Source organism: Diuraphis noxia, unplaced genomic scaffold (assembly GCF_037042655.1).
Source record: "Diuraphis noxia isolate RWA-SAM2 unplaced genomic scaffold, SU_Dnox_SAM2 contig0002, whole genome shotgun sequence".
Lineage (NCBI taxonomy): Eukaryota > Metazoa > Arthropoda > Insecta > Hemiptera > Aphididae > Diuraphis > Diuraphis noxia.
In genome coordinates this window covers 5457569-5480803 of record NW_028301712.1, presented here as the reverse complement: position 1 = coordinate 5480803, position 23235 = coordinate 5457569, and the positions used below count along the sequence as shown (strand labels likewise).

General features: G+C 26.3%; 1 protein-coding gene across 8 annotated transcripts in view; it reads left to right on the top strand.

Moving 5' to 3' along the window:
* The window catches only part of LOC107167794 (multiple PDZ domain protein-like), a 71579-nt gene that overhangs the window by 948 nt on the left and 47396 nt on the right, over positions 1–23235 (top strand). For 5 of the 8 annotated variants that reach the window (XM_089219492.1, XM_089219494.1, XM_089219493.1 and 2 more), the window contains 20 exons: positions 411–482; positions 672–823; positions 880–1086; positions 2279–2404; positions 3532–3647; positions 8051–8231; positions 8426–8560; positions 8623–8784; positions 9615–9752; positions 9816–9993; positions 10073–10380; positions 10452–10658; positions 10756–11097; positions 11159–11392; positions 11462–11692; positions 13274–13384; positions 13566–13864; positions 13991–14077; positions 14571–14591; positions 22478–23180. In XM_089219492.1, coding sequence (XP_089075618.1) covers positions 467–482; positions 672–823; positions 880–1086; positions 2279–2404; positions 3532–3647; positions 8051–8231; positions 8426–8560; positions 8623–8784; positions 9615–9752; positions 9816–9993; positions 10073–10380; positions 10452–10658; positions 10756–11097; positions 11159–11392; positions 11462–11692; positions 13274–13384; positions 13566–13864; positions 13991–14077; positions 14571–14591; positions 22478–23180 — 3954 coding nt within the window. In that variant the 5' untranslated portion in view covers positions 411–466. Of the gene's footprint in view, positions 1–410; positions 483–671; positions 824–879; positions 1087–2278; positions 2405–3531; positions 3648–6559; positions 6980–8050; positions 8232–8425; positions 8561–8622; positions 8785–9614; positions 9753–9815; positions 9994–10072; positions 10381–10451; positions 10659–10755; positions 11098–11158; positions 11393–11461; positions 11693–13273; positions 13385–13565; positions 13865–13990; positions 14078–14570; positions 14592–22477; positions 23181–23235 lie in introns of those variants that run through there. The other 3 variants (XM_089219491.1, XM_089219496.1, XM_089219497.1) reach the window with 3 other exon arrangements.

The window sequence follows — 23235 nt, the reverse complement described above, 5'->3', positions numbered from 1 at the left end:
AACTTTAAGGTAAGACAGTTATCTGTGTTTGTAAAGATTTTCTTTACAATATTTCAATTTTTAAAAGAAATGAGCATATAAAATATAACGATAAAAAATTCACATAATTCACTTATAAATTATAATCTAAAAAAAAAAAAACTACAAACACAGATAATGTGTTTGCTTTAAGGTCAATTTACTTAAATATCAAAATTGTTTGTGTTAAACACAAATTTGGTATGTTGTGCTTTTATAAGACAATATATACAGTCAAGCAGATATGATAATAATACAAAAATAAACTTTTGGTAACTTCTAGATCATTTTTAAAAATATTTAAGTGTGTATTTATATTTTTAATCCATACATTCACATTATTTTAAATAATATATTATAATATAAATAACTAATTATATTTTGTTTTACAGGATTACATAATATAAATTACATAAATTATAAAGAAAAAACCGATCATTTTACTAAAATGTCTCTTTACACAGGTAATATAAATGCAATATTTGATAATTTTTATTTTACAATCAAGTATGGATTGTAAATTATAATTAATAAAATATTTAACAAATATATATTAAATATTATAAACCTTCCTAAATAGTGTAGCAATATATCTCTAATGTATAATATTTTATACTTTACTTACTTTTTTAATTACTTTTTTTGTTGTACAGATATGTCTGCTGCATTATCTATTTTGACCGAAATAAAATCCTTGGTCAATGAATCAGGTGATGATAAATTAAAAGCAAATACTAATAACGATCTTCAACTCCTGATATCAGTTTTTCAAAACCCGATTATAAAAACTATTGCATCTGTTCAGGTAAAATATTAATTTCTATGTCAGGTTTATTAATTTATCTTTATAATTTATTATAGGATTCTGTATCTGAATTGAGTTGTCAACTTCAAGAACATCCGTCATTATTACCAGTTGATTTTGATATATCACCTGTTACTGGTCAATTAGTATTGAGTTTGCCATCAGAGTCTACTCTTTATAATAGTGTACCAGAAGATTTAGATCAAAGAGTTCCTAAACTTTCAAATAGTTCATCTACAGAAAGTTCTTCTCCTTCATCAAAGGTGTGATTTTTTGATTGTTTGTTAATTTTGATTATTTTAATTAACTTATACATTTAAAGTACACATTAATTTCAATTTGTACAGGATGATCCATTTAAGGGGGTACACTAGTTATCTTGAAAAGTATTAACTTTTTTTTTTACTTTTAGGTTTATGTTTTTTTTTAAACCGTATAATATTTTAATTTTTTTCATTTATTTATTGATGATTGGTGGCTTTAGAAAAACATAAACTTAAAAGTTCATAATTTTGAAGATAATTAGTGTACCCATTTAAATGGATTACCCTGTGCCTAAAAATTTTAATGCTAGAGTGAAATATGATTGAGAACATTTTACCTTCTTTGCAATACATTTACTAATGATTGTTGGTTGAGGAACAAATTTAGTTTTTTAGCCAAAAATCTAAAAATTTTGAATATTTTTTAGTGGCATTATCTAATTAGTATTGATAGAATTCGTTATATTACTAGTTAAGGGTTTTGTTCTTTTAAAATCAATTTAGTGTAAAGTTGTGTTAAAGTATAGGGCTTATAAATCTAACTGTTATAATATTGTTCTTGGATGTCTTATGGAAGCACTCTGCAGCACATTAATAGTTAGAAAAATATTGCTGATAGTAAAAGTTAATTTTCTGGTAAAAAATATTAGATAAATCTATACAATTTTTTTTACTTATAAACTAATTTACAATTACAAAAGATTATCAATAATCAAGTTTTTTTTTCAAATATGAATTCTATATAGAAATAATTATAATATATATTCATACATAAATATGAAACAAGTTGTGTAATATCTGGATGAAAAAGAAATATTTTTAAAATCAAACCTTGGATTATTTAATGGTTTAATAAAATGATACAGTACAAATACAATCTGTAAACATTGCATGTAAAAGTGAAGGTAACAACAATCGTAAACGTGCGATGGGAATAAGCACATTTGTAAAATGTATTAACTTCTCTATTTGAGTTAAAAATCAAACTTAGTGTCCGATTTCTCTGCTATCTGGCTTTACAGCAGATTTTTGTTTCTGAATTTAAATATAGTGTACAAAAGTCTTTTACAAATATTTTATTGTTTGGTTGAGAATAATAAATTTATATTTTTTTATATTTAAAATTAGTTGTAATAAGTATTTTCATATCATCATGGAAAAGTTAACTAATAAATTATATTTTATATTTAAGGAGAGTAAATCATTAATAAAAGATATATCCACTACTTTACCACCAATAACAACACCATCGTATGCAGTTGAATTTCAAAAAGCAGTAGAAGAAGCATCTAGAGGACGTAAAATACATAATGTTCAAGTATGTTTAATATTAACAAATGTTTATTAAATTATAATTTAAACATAATCATATGTTATATGGTATATGATTCATGTCTTATTTTGATTTCAAATATTTAAGTTATATCATTCTGATATTAATTTGTAAGTATGATAATCAATTTATTGTAAAACAGTAATTTGTTTAACTGTTTAACTGTTTGAACAATAATTTTACTTAATTATTATTGATAAAAATTATATAATTATTATTTTTTTTCTCATCACAGTATACATTTACGATTTTATATTCTGATGCTGAATTTTTTCTATAGTTTTTCAATAAAATATTTGAATAGGTAGTTGATTAGTTATAACTTTATAAGTATTATAAGTCTGAATCAACAGAGTAATGGACCAAATACCTGTTTCACTCCATTTGTCTAAACTATATCTATAGATTATAACTAATGAACTAATTGTTTAAAATTAAATTTTTACTTGAATAAATACTGTAAGAAAGTATTCTGCTTTGAATATCAAATTATAAATGTGTATTGTCATGTAAATAAGTAAAGTAGATGATATAATGACATTAAATTATGTTTAAAAAATATTTATAAAAGTGTTAATAGGTACTTCAATAGTTTTTGAAATAAGTGTTATTTAATAAATTATCCCATTGAATTGACAAATTAAACTTGTTTTGGTAGATTAATGAAGGGTAATAAATTTCTATTAAAGTATTTTAAAACTGTAAATTGCTTATGCATATTAAATTCTGTTAACTCACTTTAAAATTAAAATTAAATAAAATCCTATGACATTGCCTATATAATAATCTAAACTTTAGATTTTAAAAGAGGTTTATTTAATCAAAAATTTTAAATTAACTGGGCTAAAAGCAATCTGCTGAAGAATTTGATATGTTTCGCTCTTGTAAGTAAGAGAAAACAAATGTTAGGGTAACACATAACATCTCCTTTAATTAATTCAAACACAAGTTTTCAAATAAAAATACTCATAAAAAATAAAAATAAACCAATACATTCTTAATTTTGTTCAGAATCTAAAAGAATCTAATTGTTTGTATTTCTTAAAATATCTAATGTTTGATTATTTTTTACTTTTAAACATTATAATTTATAGTAATGTAAATTGTTTTAGCTATTCAAGCCAGAAGGCTGCAGTTTGGGTTTTAGTGTAGTTGGCTTAAGAAGTGAAGAAAAAGGAGAACTTGGAATATTTGTCCAAGAAATTCAACAAAATGGAATTGCAGCACGGTAATTTTTTTTATAATTATCTAAAAACTATGATTTTTTTTAGTAAGAACTATAGATTGTAAAGACATTTAAAGATTCTGACTAAAATCTGAACTTAATGAATGTTAAAAATATATTTTACTTAAAGATATAGTTTAATTTGGGTGAAAATTTGAATATACTTTTGAGTTATTGACTGGTTACCAAATGATTTAACAATAACTGTTAAATTCTTTATTATTTAAAAGTAATTTGAAATGTGTTCTTTGTTCAGAACTATAATAACTCTTAGAATGAAATACATTGTTTTATTCTATGCTTATAGTTAAAAATAAAATATATAAATTCATTATTTTGCAAGTATTTTTAAAGAAATGATTGACTTAACCTAATTTGTTGTATTAAAAAAAATCTTGGCTGCATTTCATTAAATTGGAGTTTGGCCTTTTTTGACTAGCTAGAATGAAAATTAAAAATACACATTTATAAGAACATTTAATATTGTTAAATTTCATTGTATAAGCTTGCACACTAAAATTTGTATTTTTAATAATACCTATTAATATCATGTTTGGTTATGTCTAAATTCAAAATTATCTGAAAGCCATTTAACATTTGAACATAAGACCATTTTTCTTTAGCTTTCATTAATAAGTTAAAATAATTTATACAAATATTTTTCAAGAATAACAAATTACTATTTAAATAAAAAATGTGTAATGAAATACATATTGAGATAGTTAACAACTCAGATGGGTATTTTAGTATTCAATCAAAATTCAAAAATTAATTGAAAAATTCCCACTCAATTGAAAATTATTCAACCATTCACACCATATTATGCTGTATTCCTTAAAAAGAGACTGCTCCTGCATGTTTTGTTTCTATCTTAAAAACATATAACATAGCAAAAAGAGTATTTTATTGGACAATTTTACTCTCTCAGTATTTATAAAAAAATTACCAAAATTTCACAATGCATAGGGCAGTACTGTATCTGTATCGTAGTGTTTTTATTATTTGAATAGCATAAATACAATCAAAGGTATCAGTTTGAGAACATAAGTTGTGTTTTTCAAATCTTATTGTTAAAAGTTACTGGTTAGCATTATCAAAAAAAAAAATTCTCCACAATATGCTTTTTGAAATTTTAGTCACTACTATTGATAAGAGGTAGTTAAGTTGAATTGTGCAAAACAGCTTTTGCTATGTGTGTTTTTTAGACACAGACAACACATACAAATGTGGTATCTTCTTAAACTTTCATTGGTTTAAAGAATACAACATATGGTTTGAATGGTTGAATTGTTTTCAATGTTCTGTGTAAATAAAGAAAAAAAATTATGTACAAAAGAAGTAACGGTTCTAGTTGAATGATAATATGCACTTTGCAGACTGTATTCTATTTTTTTTTTATTATTATTATTTTATTTACTTTTATGTTAGATTTAGAGGATTAGATTTAAAAAATTAATTATTTCTTGATAATTTTACAATAAATATTTCAATGACATTTCAGTCATCTCAAATTTTATTCAAATAAATTTAAAAAAAAAATTATATTATTATTTTAATTTAATTTAAATAAAACTTTGCTTCTATGTCTTGTCAAGAATTATAATTTACTTTTGGAAACATAAGAAAACATAAAAATTATATTGGCATTTAGGTTACCATGGGGAATGAAGAATTATAGCAAAAATAATAATATGATGGATATAGAATCTCTTCAAAATCAACTAGCTACATTAACACTAGTTTTGGCATCAATTTCAACCCTGATTAGTATACATTTTAAATTTATAATTATCATATTTTCATATTATCATGATTGATGGAACTGTAATTAAAATACTAGAAATGATAATATTATAAAGTAAACTTGGTAAAAATAAACAGTAAATAATTCATTGAAATGTCCAAGGATTTTTTTCTCACAAATAATAGTTAAAATCAATAAAAATATTTTACTTAAAATTTCTAAAAATTTTGTTTACTTCATATGAGTTTAATTTAATTACTATTTGTACTATAATATTAGTTATTTTATTTTATTATTAATATTGTATTGCTTTAGTTGGAATATATATATATTTAATACTACTAGCTTAGTAGTAATTTATAGAATAATATATATTCAGCATTCTTAAGATAAATAAATAAAAATATCTAAGGTGACATTGGTTATAGCTTGTTTTTCTTGTTATTATTGCTTAGGAAAAATGCCAAATGTATGTTTATGAGTTATATGACATATAAGCCAAGATAGAAATATTATATTTTAGACAACATTCGACAACCTGCATAATTGCTGTGTTTTGTTTTATTTATAAACAGATAATATATTATTCACCTATTGTTGAGTTTTATATTATAATAATATTAATTATTTATTTTTGCTATAGAAGATGTTTAAATAATAAAAAATACAATAGGTGTTCGAATAGTATTATAATATTGTATCATATAAAACTTCATATTTAATAATTAATTGATTAAAATCGTAAAATATTAACCATATTAAACTGCGTAAAATATTCGAGTTCCGTTTGGCGACGAAGTGGGTATTTGAACCCGGAACCCACGGAATAAAATAAGCTTCGGTTGACGATACGAATAAAAAAAAAGTACAATGTCGTAATTGTAATTCGCAAACTTACATAGGTTATAAATATTTATTATATAATCGCATATATTTATTCAATTATTATTATACACGGGGGTTGGTCGTTGGCGTAGTAGCGCACCGAAATGGAAGGAACCACCGGGCGCCCGCCGTCGTCGGCGTATTTATAGATCTCTCCGACCCGCCGCGGTACTAGCAATATATAAAGACACTTCACACGCATGACGCAGGCCCTCGGTAGTTGGTAGTCGGTTGCGCGCGGTCCCTAGAGGGTGGACAGGCGGGGCGGAGATTGGCCGCGCGGTAAGTCGAGGTAACTGCTGCCAGTCATTACGCTTTCGCGTTCGGGTTCGATACGCTCGTCGCGCTTACTAAATTTCTCTCCGACGGAGTCGACGTTATTATTTACTCCCCAAAAACGATACCGCGGGATGTTTACCATGTTCGAACCGAGCACCACACACCGTCGCCGAGCCTACGCGGTTACTCGTTAGGAATTCGCGGTCGCGCCCGTCCGTCGTATACCTACTCTATCACTCCATAATATAAATTACTCGAAAAATGACGAATACGAGTACGTCGTTTACCGTCGACAAACAAAAATGGTGCACAGTTGACGGACTCTTCTCGACGCATCGGCAGGCGGTAGGTCGCGGCAAAAAAGCTTACTTGCAGCCCGCGAAATTATAATATACGAATAGCCAATATGCAACAATTATAATAGGAGGTATACCTAGGTTTACTATTGTTTTTTACCTATTTTGTTCCCGAATACTCGTTATCAATCCGTAGTGTGATTTAATATTTTAATCTATATTCAACATTATAATCGTTTTAAATCAACTAATTCAATTAAATTTTAGTGAAATGCTTGGAAAAACCTAATAAATCATTAAAAAATACAAATATCATGTCAACTTGTTAGTTACATTACATTTCATTATATTTTATATTAACTTTGTATTTATACTTAATGGTTGATTTTTGTAAATAACTTTTCAATTGTTAATTATTCATGTTTTTTTGTTATTTAAAATAGTTGAACGTCATGAAATACAGTTAAAAAATTTAAATATTTTTAATTATTATAGTAATAAATATCATTATGTATAATATACTACCTATACCAAAAATATTGGGCTTGGTCAAAACTAAAAAAAACCCCTCGTAATATCTAATTTTTTTGTACTATAGGTACTATGTTTCATAGTTAAAATTGAGCAATTTTTAGTTAAAAGCATAACAATTTTCTATTGGAGACACTTGCAAAGAGATGGTTATATTCATATAATAAATATACATTATGCTTACAAATAAATAATTAATTGAATAATATTTCTGTGATTTGTTTTGTATGTTGAACTAATCACATTTATTATGTAAAGTTCATAAACTCCATCTTTGCGGGGCGCATCTAACACACTCAAAAAGTGATTAATTCACCATCAACAAAAAGGTTTAGTTTTTATAATTTAAATAATGTTTTTTATTGAAGTAAAGATACTAATATTTATTGATTCCTATTTGATACAAATGTGATGTAAAGGACGAATACTAATAGTAATACTAAGATGATGACTTATTTATTAGGTAGGTGTACTATATTTTTATGCAAAATTCAGAGTCTTAACTTGAGCATTTATTGATCCTTTGTTATATTATAATAAAGCTAAATATACATTTTGAACTTTTATATATTTGTTCGTGTATGAATATGAATATAAAATATTGTAAAACAATATGCATTTAACTTAGTCATTTTTATTAAACTATTTGAATTGTATTTTTTTAAATGTAGAGAAGGAGGGCTTCATGAAGGTGACCAGATTATTGCTATCGATGGGCAACCATTGGACACAAATGTGTCTCACCAGCAAGCTATTGGAATACTGCAACAGGCTCGAGGGCTTGTTCAGTTGGTCGTAGCGCGCCCTCTTACACCACCTCCTCTACCAACATCACAACCTTCCAGTAACATGGTAAAAATAATTGTTGCATAATTTATATATTTCTGTTATAATTTTATGTTTAAAAACATGTCGAGTGTAATTAAAAAATTACAGTAGGTAATAAATAATAATAATTTTATTGTAATGATTCATGATTTTAAATAGTGTTATATTCATTTATTTATTTTAAAACTTATGTATTAAATATAATATTATTATTACAGTTGAACACAGAATGGGCTCAAGTTGAAGTAATTGAGCTGCTCAATGATGGATCTGGATTAGGATTTGGTATTATAGGTGGTCGTAGCACTGGTGTTGTTGTTAAGACAATACTTCCAGGAGGAGTGGCTGATAGAGTATAAAAATAATTATAATTTTCAACTAGTATTTATATCTTTATAAATAATATTATTCTTAGGATGGGAGATTACAAAGTGGTGATCATATACTACAAATAGGCGAAGTAAATTTAAGAGGTATGGGGAGTGAACAAGTTGCAGCTGTGCTTCGACAATCTGGGAGTCAAGTTAGATTGGTTGTAGCTCGTCCAATAGAATCTAGTGCAATTGATATAATCCAAGTAAAGTATTTTGAATAGTTTAATTTTAAAATGAATGATTATTTACTTTTTCTCAGTTTGTAAGTGATAATGTTTATTTTAACATTGAATTAATTTGACCTTTTTTTAAAAAAAAACTATTGTATTCTTTACTTGTTTCATTTAATGCTTATGTAATAAATATATTATTAATTTTGTATTTAAAATAATTAGTAGTTTATAGGTCCTAAAAGTCTCAGCATTTATTGATTTATTTTTTAAATTGTAACTTATATACTTTTTCTTTATAATTAAAAAAAATATGACAATGTTTATAATACCAAAAACAAAATTATATTTACTTAAAATTTTTAACTTAATGATTCTGAAAAATTATATACAGAGTGACCAGAGTGTCCTGTGAGGAGATATACCCATTAGCTGTAGGGGGGGGGGACTTGCCGCCCGAATAAAAACCAGTTTATTGCCATTTTATCTATAAACTAAAAAAATTATTAAAAATCGTGAAATTAATGAAAATAAAATGTTGAAAGGTCAACATTTTCAGAAAAATAAATTTTATAAAATATCCATCTTTATTTTTTTCAAAAATTAAAAAATATTTTTTTGATTTTTTTACCAAAAAATAAAATAAAATACATGAAGCCCTTGTATATGTGAGTCTAATAAAAAAAACAGATTTATGATATATTTATTATCTCAGAAGATATCGCAATGGGTAAATGCTCACGGGATACCTTTTATCTTATTCTGTTATAGTAATTAATAGCTATTATGCCAATAACCTTGATGTTATGTCATATGTATTAAATAACATTACATAATAATATAATATTTTAATATTTTTACAGAATTTAAGCTGTAGAGCACCAATTGTACCAACAAAGATGTTAGGAGATGCAGATGAGCTTGATCGTCATTTAGTTCAGCATGGGTATCCAGAAGTTGCTACATATACTCCTGATTATTTTTTCCAAAATATTACGAATGTAAATGTTTAAAAATAATTTAATCTTCTTTAGTGCCATAATTATTAATTAATTTCGCTCTAGGAAAACAATTTGATAATCAATGATAATAATATACCAGCCTCATTGCCTGTTCTTACAATGGATATGGTACCACCAGATAGTATTACAACTCTCCCAGAAACTGATTCATTTAGTGTGCAATTAAAAAAAGATACTCATGGTTTAGGAATAACTATAGCAGGGTATGTTTGTGAAAAAGGTATGTACTGGTTTTTTTTTAAAATCCTTTTAAGTATGCTTATTGTTCTTTTTAATTAATATTTTTTTTTTTTAAACAGAGGAATTATCTGGTATATTTGTGAAAAGCATCAGTGAAGGTAGTGCAGCTGATCTATGCAAAAAAATTCAGGTGAATGACCGTATCGTTGAAGTGGATGGAACTTCATTGCAAGGATTTACTAATCATGAGGCAGTTGAAGTTTTAAGATCTACAGGACAAATGGTAACATTACGCTTAGAACGTTACCTACGGGGCCCTAAATTTGAACAGCTACAAGTAGCCATAGCAGCATCGGAGATGAAGCCCAACACAAATAGTGCAACTGCGTCACCATCTATAATGTCTTTGCCTAGATTTCCAATAACTGTAAGTTTTGGTTTTAGCTTTTATTAATAAACTTATTATTATTTAACTTAAAATCTATTTTGTAATTGAAGGATGGAGAAAGCACTGCAGAAATTGAAGTAGAAGGTGAATCAGGAGCAACAGTAGAGGCTGATATGCTTGGTGAAGTAGAAGATGAAATGGTTGATGAAACTGATTCTATTGAAAATACTTCTTTTGATGGAGAGCTTAAGCCAGAAACATTGAAAAAGATCAGAAATAAATGGACCGATGTTGTTGGAAATGATGTAGAAATTGTTGTAAGTTAAATTAAATAATTTTTTTTAGGTTTAATAGCTTCAAATACAGCTTCAAAATGCTTTTATTAATTATATTGCTTGTCTTTATTTATATTAGGTAGGTCAGTTGAAGAAATTTAGTGAAGGCGGAGGTCTAGGTATAAGTCTGGAAGGTACTGTAGATGTAGAAAATGGTATGGAAGTGAGGCCACATCACTACATACGATCAGTTTTACCTGAAGGACCTGTGGGGAAAAATGCAAGTCTTCAATCTGGTGATGAGTTGCTTGAAGTAAATGGGCACCGATTATTGGGTAGAAACCATATGGAGGTAGTAGCAATATTGAAAGAGTTACCTATTAATGTCAGAATGATCTGTGCTAGACGCACTGATGAACAACAATTGCCACACCATTACCTTACCGACATTTCAGAAGATCGGGCTGCCTTTGCAGCTAAAGTATGAATATAGTAAAAAATTAAAAATAGTCTTTCTATATTTATCTGAAATTTATTTATAGAATGCATTGGGCGGTAGTCTTCAAAATTTAATGCCTGCTACTGATCGTTTGGTGAAAGCAAAATCAGATGGATCATTAGCTAGTACTGGAACAGCAGGGTGTTCAGAATCTAGTAGATTACGTTCTAGATCTCTTGAACCTCTTACTGGATTAGCTATGTGGTCTTCACAGCCTCAACTTATCGAGCTTATGAAAGGAGAACGCGGCCTTGGATTTTCAATTTTAGATTATCAAGTAATTATTAAATGATCTAATTAAGATATTTTTTTTCTTGTAATAATATAAAATTTTTATCTTACATAGGATCCCATGAACCCAAGTGAAACAGTGATTGTGATTCGTTCATTAGTACCTGGTGGAGTAGCTCAAAATGATGGTCGCTTAATACCCGGAGATCGTTTACTTCGCGTAAATGATATTTGTTTGGAAAACGCATCATTAGATCAAGCTGTGCAAGCTTTGAAGGGTGCTCCCAAAGGAGTAGTCCATATTGCTGTTGCCAAGCCACTGCCCATACCAGATAGTAGCAGTCAGGTGAGTTCACCTTCAGATCAGGCACGCGCAGATGAATCTTTCACGCAACGTCGCGGCGAATTCTACAATGATGTCGACCAGGAGTCATCTGTTCAACAGTTGGCGTCTAATCTGCTCAAGTCGGAGAGCTTCTGACTCAATTATGTTTTCCCTTAATGATTGTGGCGATATATATTTTCTTTAAGAAATAACATATTTCATTCTTTATCCTTAACATTTCTTATAAATTATAAGAAGAACCAATTTATTATTTCTAAAAAAGTTCTTTATCCTAATATCGTTACAATTTAACCGTCCATTTTATTTTATTTTATTATTTAAATAACCACTAATTAGTTGTAGTTAGAAAATAATGGTAGTTACAAGTTGTTTATGATTTAATAAAATACGGATCAAAATGAAGAAATGTAACGAGATAAATCATAGAGCTTACTGTGAAAGAAGATAGAATTTATAAATATCAATGAAGCGTATTTTATTAATTACTAATGTATTAGAAGTCCTTTATAGTTCTATGAGCACTCTTGCACTTCTTCATTCTTCTTCGCCTTTAAAAACTATTAATAATAATATCACTTGAATAATTTTATTTTATTTATTTCCATAAACTAATTTTATGTGCCTTATTAATTGATAAAAACTATTACAAACAAAGTATTCTTTAAATCATTAATGCAATATTAATATTAAGTTATAATTTCGGGTGTTTGGTTATTTCTATAAATATGATTGCATTATATATTAATATGTATCACATATGTGTATACTATGTATCTAGAAAGTTCATAAGTCCTCTGTGATGGGATCACATATTAAGATCATTGCGATGATAATAACAGATGTCACTTTTCTGTCTAAATTAATCTAAACATATAATTTTTAAATGTCATATGTGATCTTCATTTCAAATTGAGGGTTTTCAAACTTTTTAGAAACATTATAATATACATGTATATAGTATACTTATAAATTTACGTAGTAAAGTTAAATGTAGTTGAAGCGAAAAACACAACTGCCAGTCCATGTCGCCGCTCTTATACACATTTAGTACATTTTTATTTCTCTTTAAGTTTTATAAGTTTAGTATAATTATTTAGATAAAGATTTCTTTCTTTTGTTATATTGTTTTTTATTTTTATTAAATGCAACTTTTGGAAGAAAATGAAAACAAAACTGCGTTTTTGTTATTTGCACAAGTCGATAAAAACACAAATACTCTAAAACCGTGGTTACATTGCCATAGGTTTTTCAAAAATTGTGCGAATGTTGGACTAATCTTACCCAAGAGGCAATGTGGCTCATGGATGGCGCATTTGTGTTTTTGTTGCTCCTTCCTAACAATTCTTTCTCCTTCTACGCATAACAATATATCATTACTTCATCATGATATATGTTTGGACACGGTAAATTGCGATATTGAATTCTTAAGTTATTCAGTTAAAGTAATTCAATGAAATAATGGTATATATCGAAATTGAAGTACAATTTTAGTATCTACTCTGTGAACGTAGATCAGATGAAATGAGATTGGCTCTATAAAATGATTGAAGAAGCCCATACTTGAGTTCTATATTTTTTTAGGATGATAGCTCAGAAGAAAAAAAATTGAGCATCAATGATGAAGATGATGATGAAGAGTGCTATTCAATGTACAGTTGCCCTGAATCACCTATCATTTTTGATGATGTAAAGGCAAGTTTTAAATTTGTCTAGCTCATTTAGTTTATACCAAAACTTGAGAGTACTTAAAAAGAAAATATTAATAAAAACTACTTATCATTTTATTTGATATGTTAGGCAAACATTGATTTTTTTGCAAATGTATGAAAATTATAAATTGAATCCAATCTCATAAACTTGTTATTATCAATAGAAAACCGATGAGACTTTTAAACAAATATCTTCAATGGATGAGACAGATAATTTACAAGATGTGCAAGAGATCACACTTACTAAAGGCTCGTCACCATTGGGCATATATCTGCGTAGAAGTTCATTTAGTGATCATATGGGTTTGGAAATTGAAAACTTATATGGTGCAGCTGAACGAGATCGCAGGCTAAAAATTGGCGATGTAGTAATTTCTGTTAATAATGAATCATTGAAGTATGTGTCACCAGCCCAAGTGAAGTCAATTTTATCTAGAGCTAATCTACTAACAGGCCATATACCGTAAGTGAAGCCATATAAATCCAAATAAAAAACAAATAGTTTATATAATCTGGTTAATGGTTTAATAAGATTAGCTTCTAATGAAAATCAATATAGCCTTTTTTATTTGTATTTATGGTATTTCAGTGTACGTTTTGTACGTGCAGAGGCGGTAAAGAATACTCGTGTAATCCGAAGTAAAACTGTTCCTAATGTAACTCTACGTACTCCAAGGTAAGTTTTTGTAATTTTTTTAAACATGTTTTGCTAAATAACAATAATATGATATCAACTTCGGTAAAAATCATTAACCTATTCTTATAGTATTTAATGACTGGATTACCATTCTTTTAGATTTTAAAATTGATTTAACCAAAGTATATTCATTTCAAAGAATGCTAAGCTAATTATTATACATTTTTTCCAACACTTCTATTGTGTAAATCTTAGCTCTTACAGATAAAGATTATTTGATTAGTATTGTTAGTTAATGGCCAGCAAATAAATTTTCATTTTAATTATAAATTCAGGATAATATTCTGGTATTTACCGTGGTAACTCCTTATTTTTGTTATTTACCATAATAAAAATTACACATTTAAATTATTTTAAATGTTGAACTAAAAATGGCTGATTTTATTTGTCCATGCTTTGTTTATGATTTAATAACATTTTTTTTAAATGCTTATTGACTTCCTTTATTATTTTATTTTTGCGTTTAATGAAGGATATTACCTGTGTATTACAAGTGAGAATGACCTATTTCACAAACTTTTAAGTTATATTTTCCATTTACTTTTGTACATTTTGTGTATAGTAATATATCATAATTTAATTGTTTAAAAATTTTAGCAATTCAATTTTATTAAATTAGTCTGTTTTTTCATAGTAAAAGAAAGGTATTTTTTAATCATTATTAGTTATCTAGTAGTTATTTTAGTACCTACTCGGTATAACCATATATTTTTGTGTACTATGTAACCATATAACAATGACTCAATATAGTAGAGCATATATTTTGGTCTATAATGATAAAGTCAAATTTAATTATAACCACAATTATAGATTATCTATAGACTTATAAGGATATGTACTCAGCCTATTTAAGTGTTTTTTAAATATTAAACACTCTTTATTTTGTTTTACATTTTGGAAGATGTACACATCTTACGTTCTCAAATATTATATATTGCACTTATTTTTTCAGTGTTATTATATTTTTTCGTTGAGTTTACTATAAACTTTTTAAATTATAATCCATATTTTAAAACTTAATCTGTTTCTCTAAAGCAGACATTATTAAAATATTAAACAAATATCTTTTTAGTAATAGTTTTTTTTTAAATTTATATATTTATAAATTATAAATTATAATTTATAAATATTAATTATTTTGACAGTTATACTTATATGCTTTGAATTGTGGATCACACATTTTTGGGAGTACCGCGACACTCATCTAAACTTTAAGTACCTTCCTACCTACCTACCCATATACGAATTAATGAAATACTTTTCATTTAATATTACTTGATATTTATTATATACATCAAAATTTCTAGAATACCATTTAGTTTCAGATTATGAAAGTTAGATTGCCATTTATAAATATCAGAAGTCGTTAATAGACTCACCATCATCAGAATAAAAGTGAAGGAAGTAGGTAACTGCATTGCTGTATTGTAGTAATCAAGTTAGGTACCTTGTTATTTAGTATGTCACTGAATTTGATATGTTAAATCTAAATTCAATGATAAAACGTTGCTTACAAAAAACTAATTTGTGTGTAGATCGCCTTTCAGCCAATAATGAATCAAAATTATAAATTTGACACATAAGTGATTTTTTCCTGTCATTGACGATGATATAATAGTATATATATAGTAAAAGTTTCAAATCACCACAAAAAATATTTTTGAATTTCAACAAATTATTTGAAATCATTATTCTTGGTTCGAATACCAAATTTAGTCCAAATTTATAATTCAAACGTCTATAAAAAAAAATCAATCTTATATTAAAATTAATATTGGTTCCAGTATAAACTAATTTTATGGGAACCTCGTATTACATTTTTAAATGTTTTTGTTGAGTAAAAACTTGTTTACCTATATTTATACAAAAAAATGTCTATAAATACCTATTTCAAAAAGAATAAACATATTTTGAGAATCATACCATGTGTATAAAATGCTAATAAACATATTTGATTAAAATTTCAAGTATCTATGGTTGTTAGTTTTTCAGCTGTAGTTAAATCAAAAAAAAAAAAAAAAAAACTATAGATTTTCCTTAAAAATTGACATCTTTTTGTCGTTTTTCTTATGATCCTGAAAAAATAACTGAGAATTTTCAATTTTTATTTCGTAAAAGTACTAATCATATTCATTTTTATTACAAACCAACCTCAAAGTCAAAATTAAACATTGAAACATTTTTTTACTATATATCGTATATTTATAAAAAATAAATATATTATATATCATTGAAAGATCAATTTATTTGTCGCTCGGCTTAGAATCTAAATTACTACCAGTTGTCGGTGTACAATTTTAGAATTAATGAGAGCATAATATAATATTAGTGTTACATATATCTAACTGATTAATTATTTTACATTTTGAGTATAAAATACAAACTTGAAATTAAATCAAGAATTAATAACTTAGCCAATGGAAACTTAATAGGTACGACAAGTCCAAAAGACGGTAGTTGATATTTTTTATACATTTTTGTATATTTTGTTTATTTTTCTAACGTATAGAAAAATTATAATCGAATTAAAAAAATGGCATCTACTGGAAAGTTGAACTAGAATCGATTTTCAAGTCTATTATTTATGTCGTAAACAAATTTAAGCGCATGATTTAAAAATAATTATGTATTTGTTACTATGTTTAAGAACTATTAATTAAAATTGTTTATACTTTTAATAATTATTATTGATATATTTTTAGACATGTATCATATTATATTCATGTGCAGTAATATAAAATACAATCTAATTGTATGTATTAAATGTATAGGTATGCATCAAAGTTTTTTTTTATAAGTTACATTAATAAAATATAAATTATATAGTAAATAGTAATATGTAAAATTGCCTTAGCGTGATTATTAAAGCAATGAAACCTTATTTATATAAATATGTATTATGGTTTATGTAATATAGGGCAATGATTAGTATTTTTCAGATCAACTTAATTGATTTTTTCACATAATTTAAATTATATTTCGTTTTTTGGTTGCGATTTTTAATTAATAATTATAAAATGTGATTCACGCCTAATGATTACTACTACCCGTGTTTATTTTTAAATTATACACTTAAATGTTCTGTTATATACGACTAAAATAAAATTATGGTTTTCAAACTAATACATTGACCCCATGACTCTGAACGTAAAATTACAATTTCTTATGTTTATATTAAATTTAAAATTTCAACTTTGACGATCTAAAATCTAAATATTTCAAACAATGTAAATTATTTTAGATTCTGAGTGGAGCGTTGATATTATATATTAATAATGTGTGAGTGTGTATTTTTTTGTATGTCTGTGTACACGATAATTAGCTGAAATAAGTCTTTGATTTTCAACGTCAGTTTCTTTTCCGATGAGAAAGGAAATCTAGTATTTATTTTTTTTCATGTATTTGGGAGGTCAAAATTAAAAATTCTCAATATAAGGAAAACAGTAATTTTTACGCAAAATTGGTTTTCGATAAAATCGATTTTTGTTTTTGTTATAACCGTGTAATTCTTTAAAAAAATACTGTGAATACACAACCTTTTCAATTTACAACCATTTTCTATGGATCATAACGTTAAACACAAAATATTGTGATTTACGTTGAACTATTTATTGATATATGAATCATCGAATTTTATTAGTTTTCTTTTAATTAATGTTATACAAAAATTTTCGCTCTATCAAAAAACTTGAAACTGTTTTATTAGGTTCCTCGTAAGTTGCTGCAAGTGGAAGTAAAAAAAAAGAAGCTAAGTGTAAATTCACAATATTTTTTTATGAGCCTCTATAGTTTGAGTAAAAATCCCGAAAATTTGCAAATTCTTCATAACATTTTTTAAATTTTTATATCTAAGATTTGAAAATTTAATATAAAATTCCTCGTGAGTTTAAAATAATTGGTTAATTCCGTAAGCATAAAATGTAAAAAATGTATAAACACGGTTATTTTTATTTAGTATTTAGAGTTTAAATTTGGATGAAATTATAAACTAAACCATGGATAATGATTTAAGATATTTTTTGTAATTTAAAAATATTATTCGTGAGTAGGTACTTGAAACTTCTAAATAGTAAATATATTATTAGATTTTATATACACGATGACATTTTCAAATACATTTTTTTTCGACAAATTGAATTTATCTTACCATAATACTAATACCTATAATGTCTATAATATTTTAAAATAATTTACTTTAATCACAATTATATTATAAAATATATCTACTTAGTAATATTATAAGCTGACAGACGATCTTCGCTCAAAATGGGTTTTCATTTACATTGATTTATATTATTGAATTCAAATTCACACATTCATTACAGTGACTATAGACAACTAATGAACAACAGAGCGTCATTTACTTATCTGCTTTTTATTTGTATTCATTTGTTTTGTCTATTCACGTTCTGGAGCAGTAAATTTCCTCATATTTTCAATTTTGAGCGTAGTTATTCTTAAAGTTATTAAAAGGTAAGGAATTTTATTATTTTATATTATTATTCTCTTCACATTTGGGGAAAACTAATAGAGATTTTATATCGGCAAAATGATAATAATTACGTACTAATAGTTTTGGAAAAGTTGATTTCATCTTTTTTCTTGTAATTCAAAAGAAATAACCGCGCGTAGACTTGAAATTTCCTCCAAATATTTAAATCATCATTTAATAAGATGTCGGGACTCAGCCCACTGTTTATTTTCTCTCTCCGATCGACGTGTTAGCGTGTAACATGGTAGCAAATTTGCATTTAAAATACCTAACCCTATGTTATAACTTTAAAAATTAGAGTGAATTAGACTACAATTGAATTTTTAGTAAAAAAAATAAGGTATGTCCTTACTTCGGTTATTTTATCATGAAAAATACTTCTAAATGTTATGAAAATTAGATTATCGTAAAAAAGTCAAAGTAGGAACACAACTATCGGTATTAGTTTGACAATAGCTTAATTTAATATTTACTCTAATATTAAAAGTAACAACACAGGGTTGGTTTGCTAAACATACATTTTCTATGTTGCGTGTGGGCCAAATAAAGGAAATACACTGACATCCTCTAAATAGACATAATATAATTTAAAATTTTTTTGAACTATTTATTGATGTTTATGATTTTAGAATTGGGAACTTTTTCTTAGATGAAAAATTGAAAATTAACAAGGTTTTTCATACAAGGTGTTTTTTTTTATAGCAATTTTAATTTATCGAATACATAGGTAGTCAGAACTTTCCCGCGTACAGTTTAATTATTTATTGGGGTGTAAACTGTGGTGTATTTAGATCGGGGCCCGGGGCTCTCAAGATATGTCCACACCCACAGTACCTATTTTTATTATGACTCATAATAAAAATAGATACAAAAAAATATATGTTAAAGTAGTAAAACAATAATTATATTATTATGTATATAATTTTTTTTATTATAGATGTTATATATATTATTGTTAAAGCAAATCAACAAAATATAAATGTACTAAAAATTAATATATAATATATAGTTTTTAATTCATTAAATTTCGAACAAATTTAGCATGCTTCTAGATATTTTTTTTACTGCACTATGTCCACGATTCTTCAATTTTCTGTTAAAAGGAAATATATCTGATAACATACCTACTACTTTTTATTAGCTTCTAGCGTCACTATTTAATAATTTAATTTCCGTGTTTAAGGGGACCTCCACCTTCTATTTAAATCCAATGACTATCAAGTTTCACACTACGTTACTGGCTGTAATAAATATGTGTACCAAATATATTAATTGTAGAGACTTTAAACTTTTTAAAATTAAATAAATTATTATTTTATACACACAGAAGTTTTTTAAAAATATTTTGCTTGATTGAATGTTGTTTATATTAATCTTCAGCTATTTATATCACTAGCCTGTCCAAAATACTATTGTATGGTACGTCAAAATTGAATTATATGCTATGTTTTGCATTTAATTTTACCCACCAAATTAAGAAAATAATTATAATAATATAGATATAATAAAATTTAAAGTCCTACCTTATAATAGACTTATTGAAATTTGATATAAATTAAATTTTTGATATACTTATCTTTATCATTCAAAGTCGTTTTTCAATAATTTATCATTCAATTCAAATTATTAACATATTCATCTCAATAATGTCTTATTCAATGACGAGGTACCTCTATAATTAATTTAGGTGCATCATTTCTTAGAGGAAAATTTTATGGATTTGAACATTTATATTTATTTCGACTTTTTGTCTTGTCAGCTAAAACACTTCCAGTCATTTTACCGTAGGCTGTTTAACTTCGTCTGAAATGCCGAATGTCCGTAAAGGTATACATAATATGTTCGATTTATTTTATATAATGCATAGATTCTATATAATATTTATATATTTTATGAATACCTACAGGTTCACTGTAAAAACTTTATGTATTATTACCTATTTATTATATTAATCTATTGGTTATTATATAATATAGTTTATTGGTATTTGGTAAAGGTAATTAGATATATAACTTTTAGCGTGACTATATTAAATTATGTCGAATGTATTGTTTTACAACATTATGATAGTTTTTGTGCTTGTTTTTAATTAGTTATAAAATTATTTAATTTTATATAAGATAAACAAATATAATGCTTTATCTCTATATTACCATCATTATAGTTGACTTTCCTATTAACTTATTCTGTGATTAACTAATTGATTAATAGTAGCATACTACACTGAGACATACTAGTCACAAGTATAATTCAACATATTATTATGTACCTACGTATTTTTCTGATTGAAACTTGAAGCCTATTGTAACCAATAAGAAATTAAGTACTTTTGCGAAGAGGGGTTTTGTTTTGAAATTATCATTCGTTTATTTGAAATTTTTAAATATTTTTATGTGATTGTTACACCCACATGTGTTGTACGTGTAACGCACTACCGAAGTAATTCCTAACACATTTTACATTCAGAAGAATCTATTTTAATCTGTAATTTTTAACATTATTGGATAAATTAAAGATATTAACAATATGAACAGTTTTAAATTTTAAAATATCGTCTATAACGTCAGAAATCACTTTTTTTGTAGAGGCTAATTTTAATGTTTCACACACCCTGCAGTACCAATAATAATCCGATAACGCGGAATTCATTGTAATATTTGTAACTACTGGCTGTATAGTTAAAAATAGGTACTATATACTATGCTATATAGTTAATATAAATACTAAATTGTCACCTGCAGCTATTGGCCATATTGCAAATTCTATCATTTTTTTTCTACTATAAGTGTTTACTAACACAAAAATAAATAAATAAAAAGTGTATCTTTGTAAAATCAATACATTCATCGCTTCGCTTAAAATCTAAAATATCAGAGTAAAACAGATTCTTTTGAACGTAAAATTTAGTATGCGTTAATAACACGGGGGCTGTCTAATATGAAATACGTATATCTAATCTAGATTCTAATCTAGATCTATCTATAATTATAGCTGTCAACGAGACAATTATAATATGCCCGTTGCTTATTTAAATCGGTTTTTGTTGGAAGTAATAATATTATGTAGATTGTAGATACTCAATTCGCTGATTATTTGCTTTGTATTGGAATTATTATAATAGAAAAATTATAAAATATTTCAATCATTTAAATTTTAACATAAATTCTAAACATAAAAATATTTTATTAGGTAACTTTTTTTTTTTTTTGTATAAGTCCTACTTATTTAATATTACCCATACTGTAGTTTAAGAGGACGCACGGGCTTTTTTGTCTCCGTCTTACAAGTGCGTAACAAAGCAAATTTACGCTCAACAGATCTCGTTGAGCTTCGTTAGTTAAAACGTTAGAGTAAATCGACCTATTATGAAACTTGGTGGTAAGAACATGATGTCATTATCTGTGTTTGTATGTGAGTTTTTTACGATAATTCAATTTTTTAGTAAGTTTTGAGTACCTATAATATAATATAGCGTAAATTAAAAATGCTTATAACTCACTAAAAAACTGAGTGATCGTAAAAAACCCAAGTACGCAAAGATAATTTTGTAACCATCAAGTTTCATTATAGGTCGATTCACTCTCATTTTTAAACTAAAGAAGCTAAATGTGATTTACTGAGCGTCAGTTTGTTATATTACTCATATGTAAGACGGATATGACTTACATATATAGTATAGATATTATGTTTATACCTAATACCTATTTAAAATGTAAAATTTCTGTTTGAGAAATCGCATGTTTAATTATTTTTTCACGTGGTACTAATATTCTACAAGCCGTAGATGGTATAATCTTGTGTAAACCAATTATCATATTATATAGTATATTTTAATTTTATTTAACATTCATATAATTGATGTATTATATTAAATGTTATATTAACAGATCACCTTTTGTTGAGCCACATGAAACTGAAGATCGTTTACTTAATAAGAAGTCTCACTCTAAAGTTTCTAGATCAAAGTCTAACGACCCATGTTTACAGTTGGCCATATCAACAAAGTCTAAATCCGAATGTGTTTTGTGCACAAAATGTCATTCAGTTCAACGAACAAAGAGTTGGAATGAAACTGAACCAATAAATGATGTGAGTTTTGAAAACGTTATCAATTATTATAAGATATTCAAAACTAGCGACAAATATGTATGCGCAAAGTTTACTAGCAGTCAATTTATTAAGAAGTTAGATGAGAAATTACGTGAAGAAACTGATAGATTGTCAGAGTTTACTCAAAGTATATCTATAACATCAAATTTAAATGAAGATGAAATCGAACATCAATTAAAAGTTAAAACTGAAGAGTTAGAAAGACTCACTGAAGTGGATGCTTATACATCTTTAGACAAAAATGTATTGCGTTTGGGAAGTGCTGAATTTGGAACTTTTGAAGGTCCTCCAACACGTATTTATCGGTTTCCAAGTACCGGAATCGGCTTAGATAGAAGTGAAGGAAGTGTATTCACCATGACTATATCTAGACAACAATCAGCAGCTTCCTTATTGGCTAAACGTTGGGGTCCTCAACGAGAAGTTACAGTTTGGAGAGAACCAAATGAGAGTTTAGGAATTAGTATTGTTGGAGGAAAGGTTAGTTATATACATCAAACATTAAAAAAGTTTTTAATGATGGTTGTATTTTTTA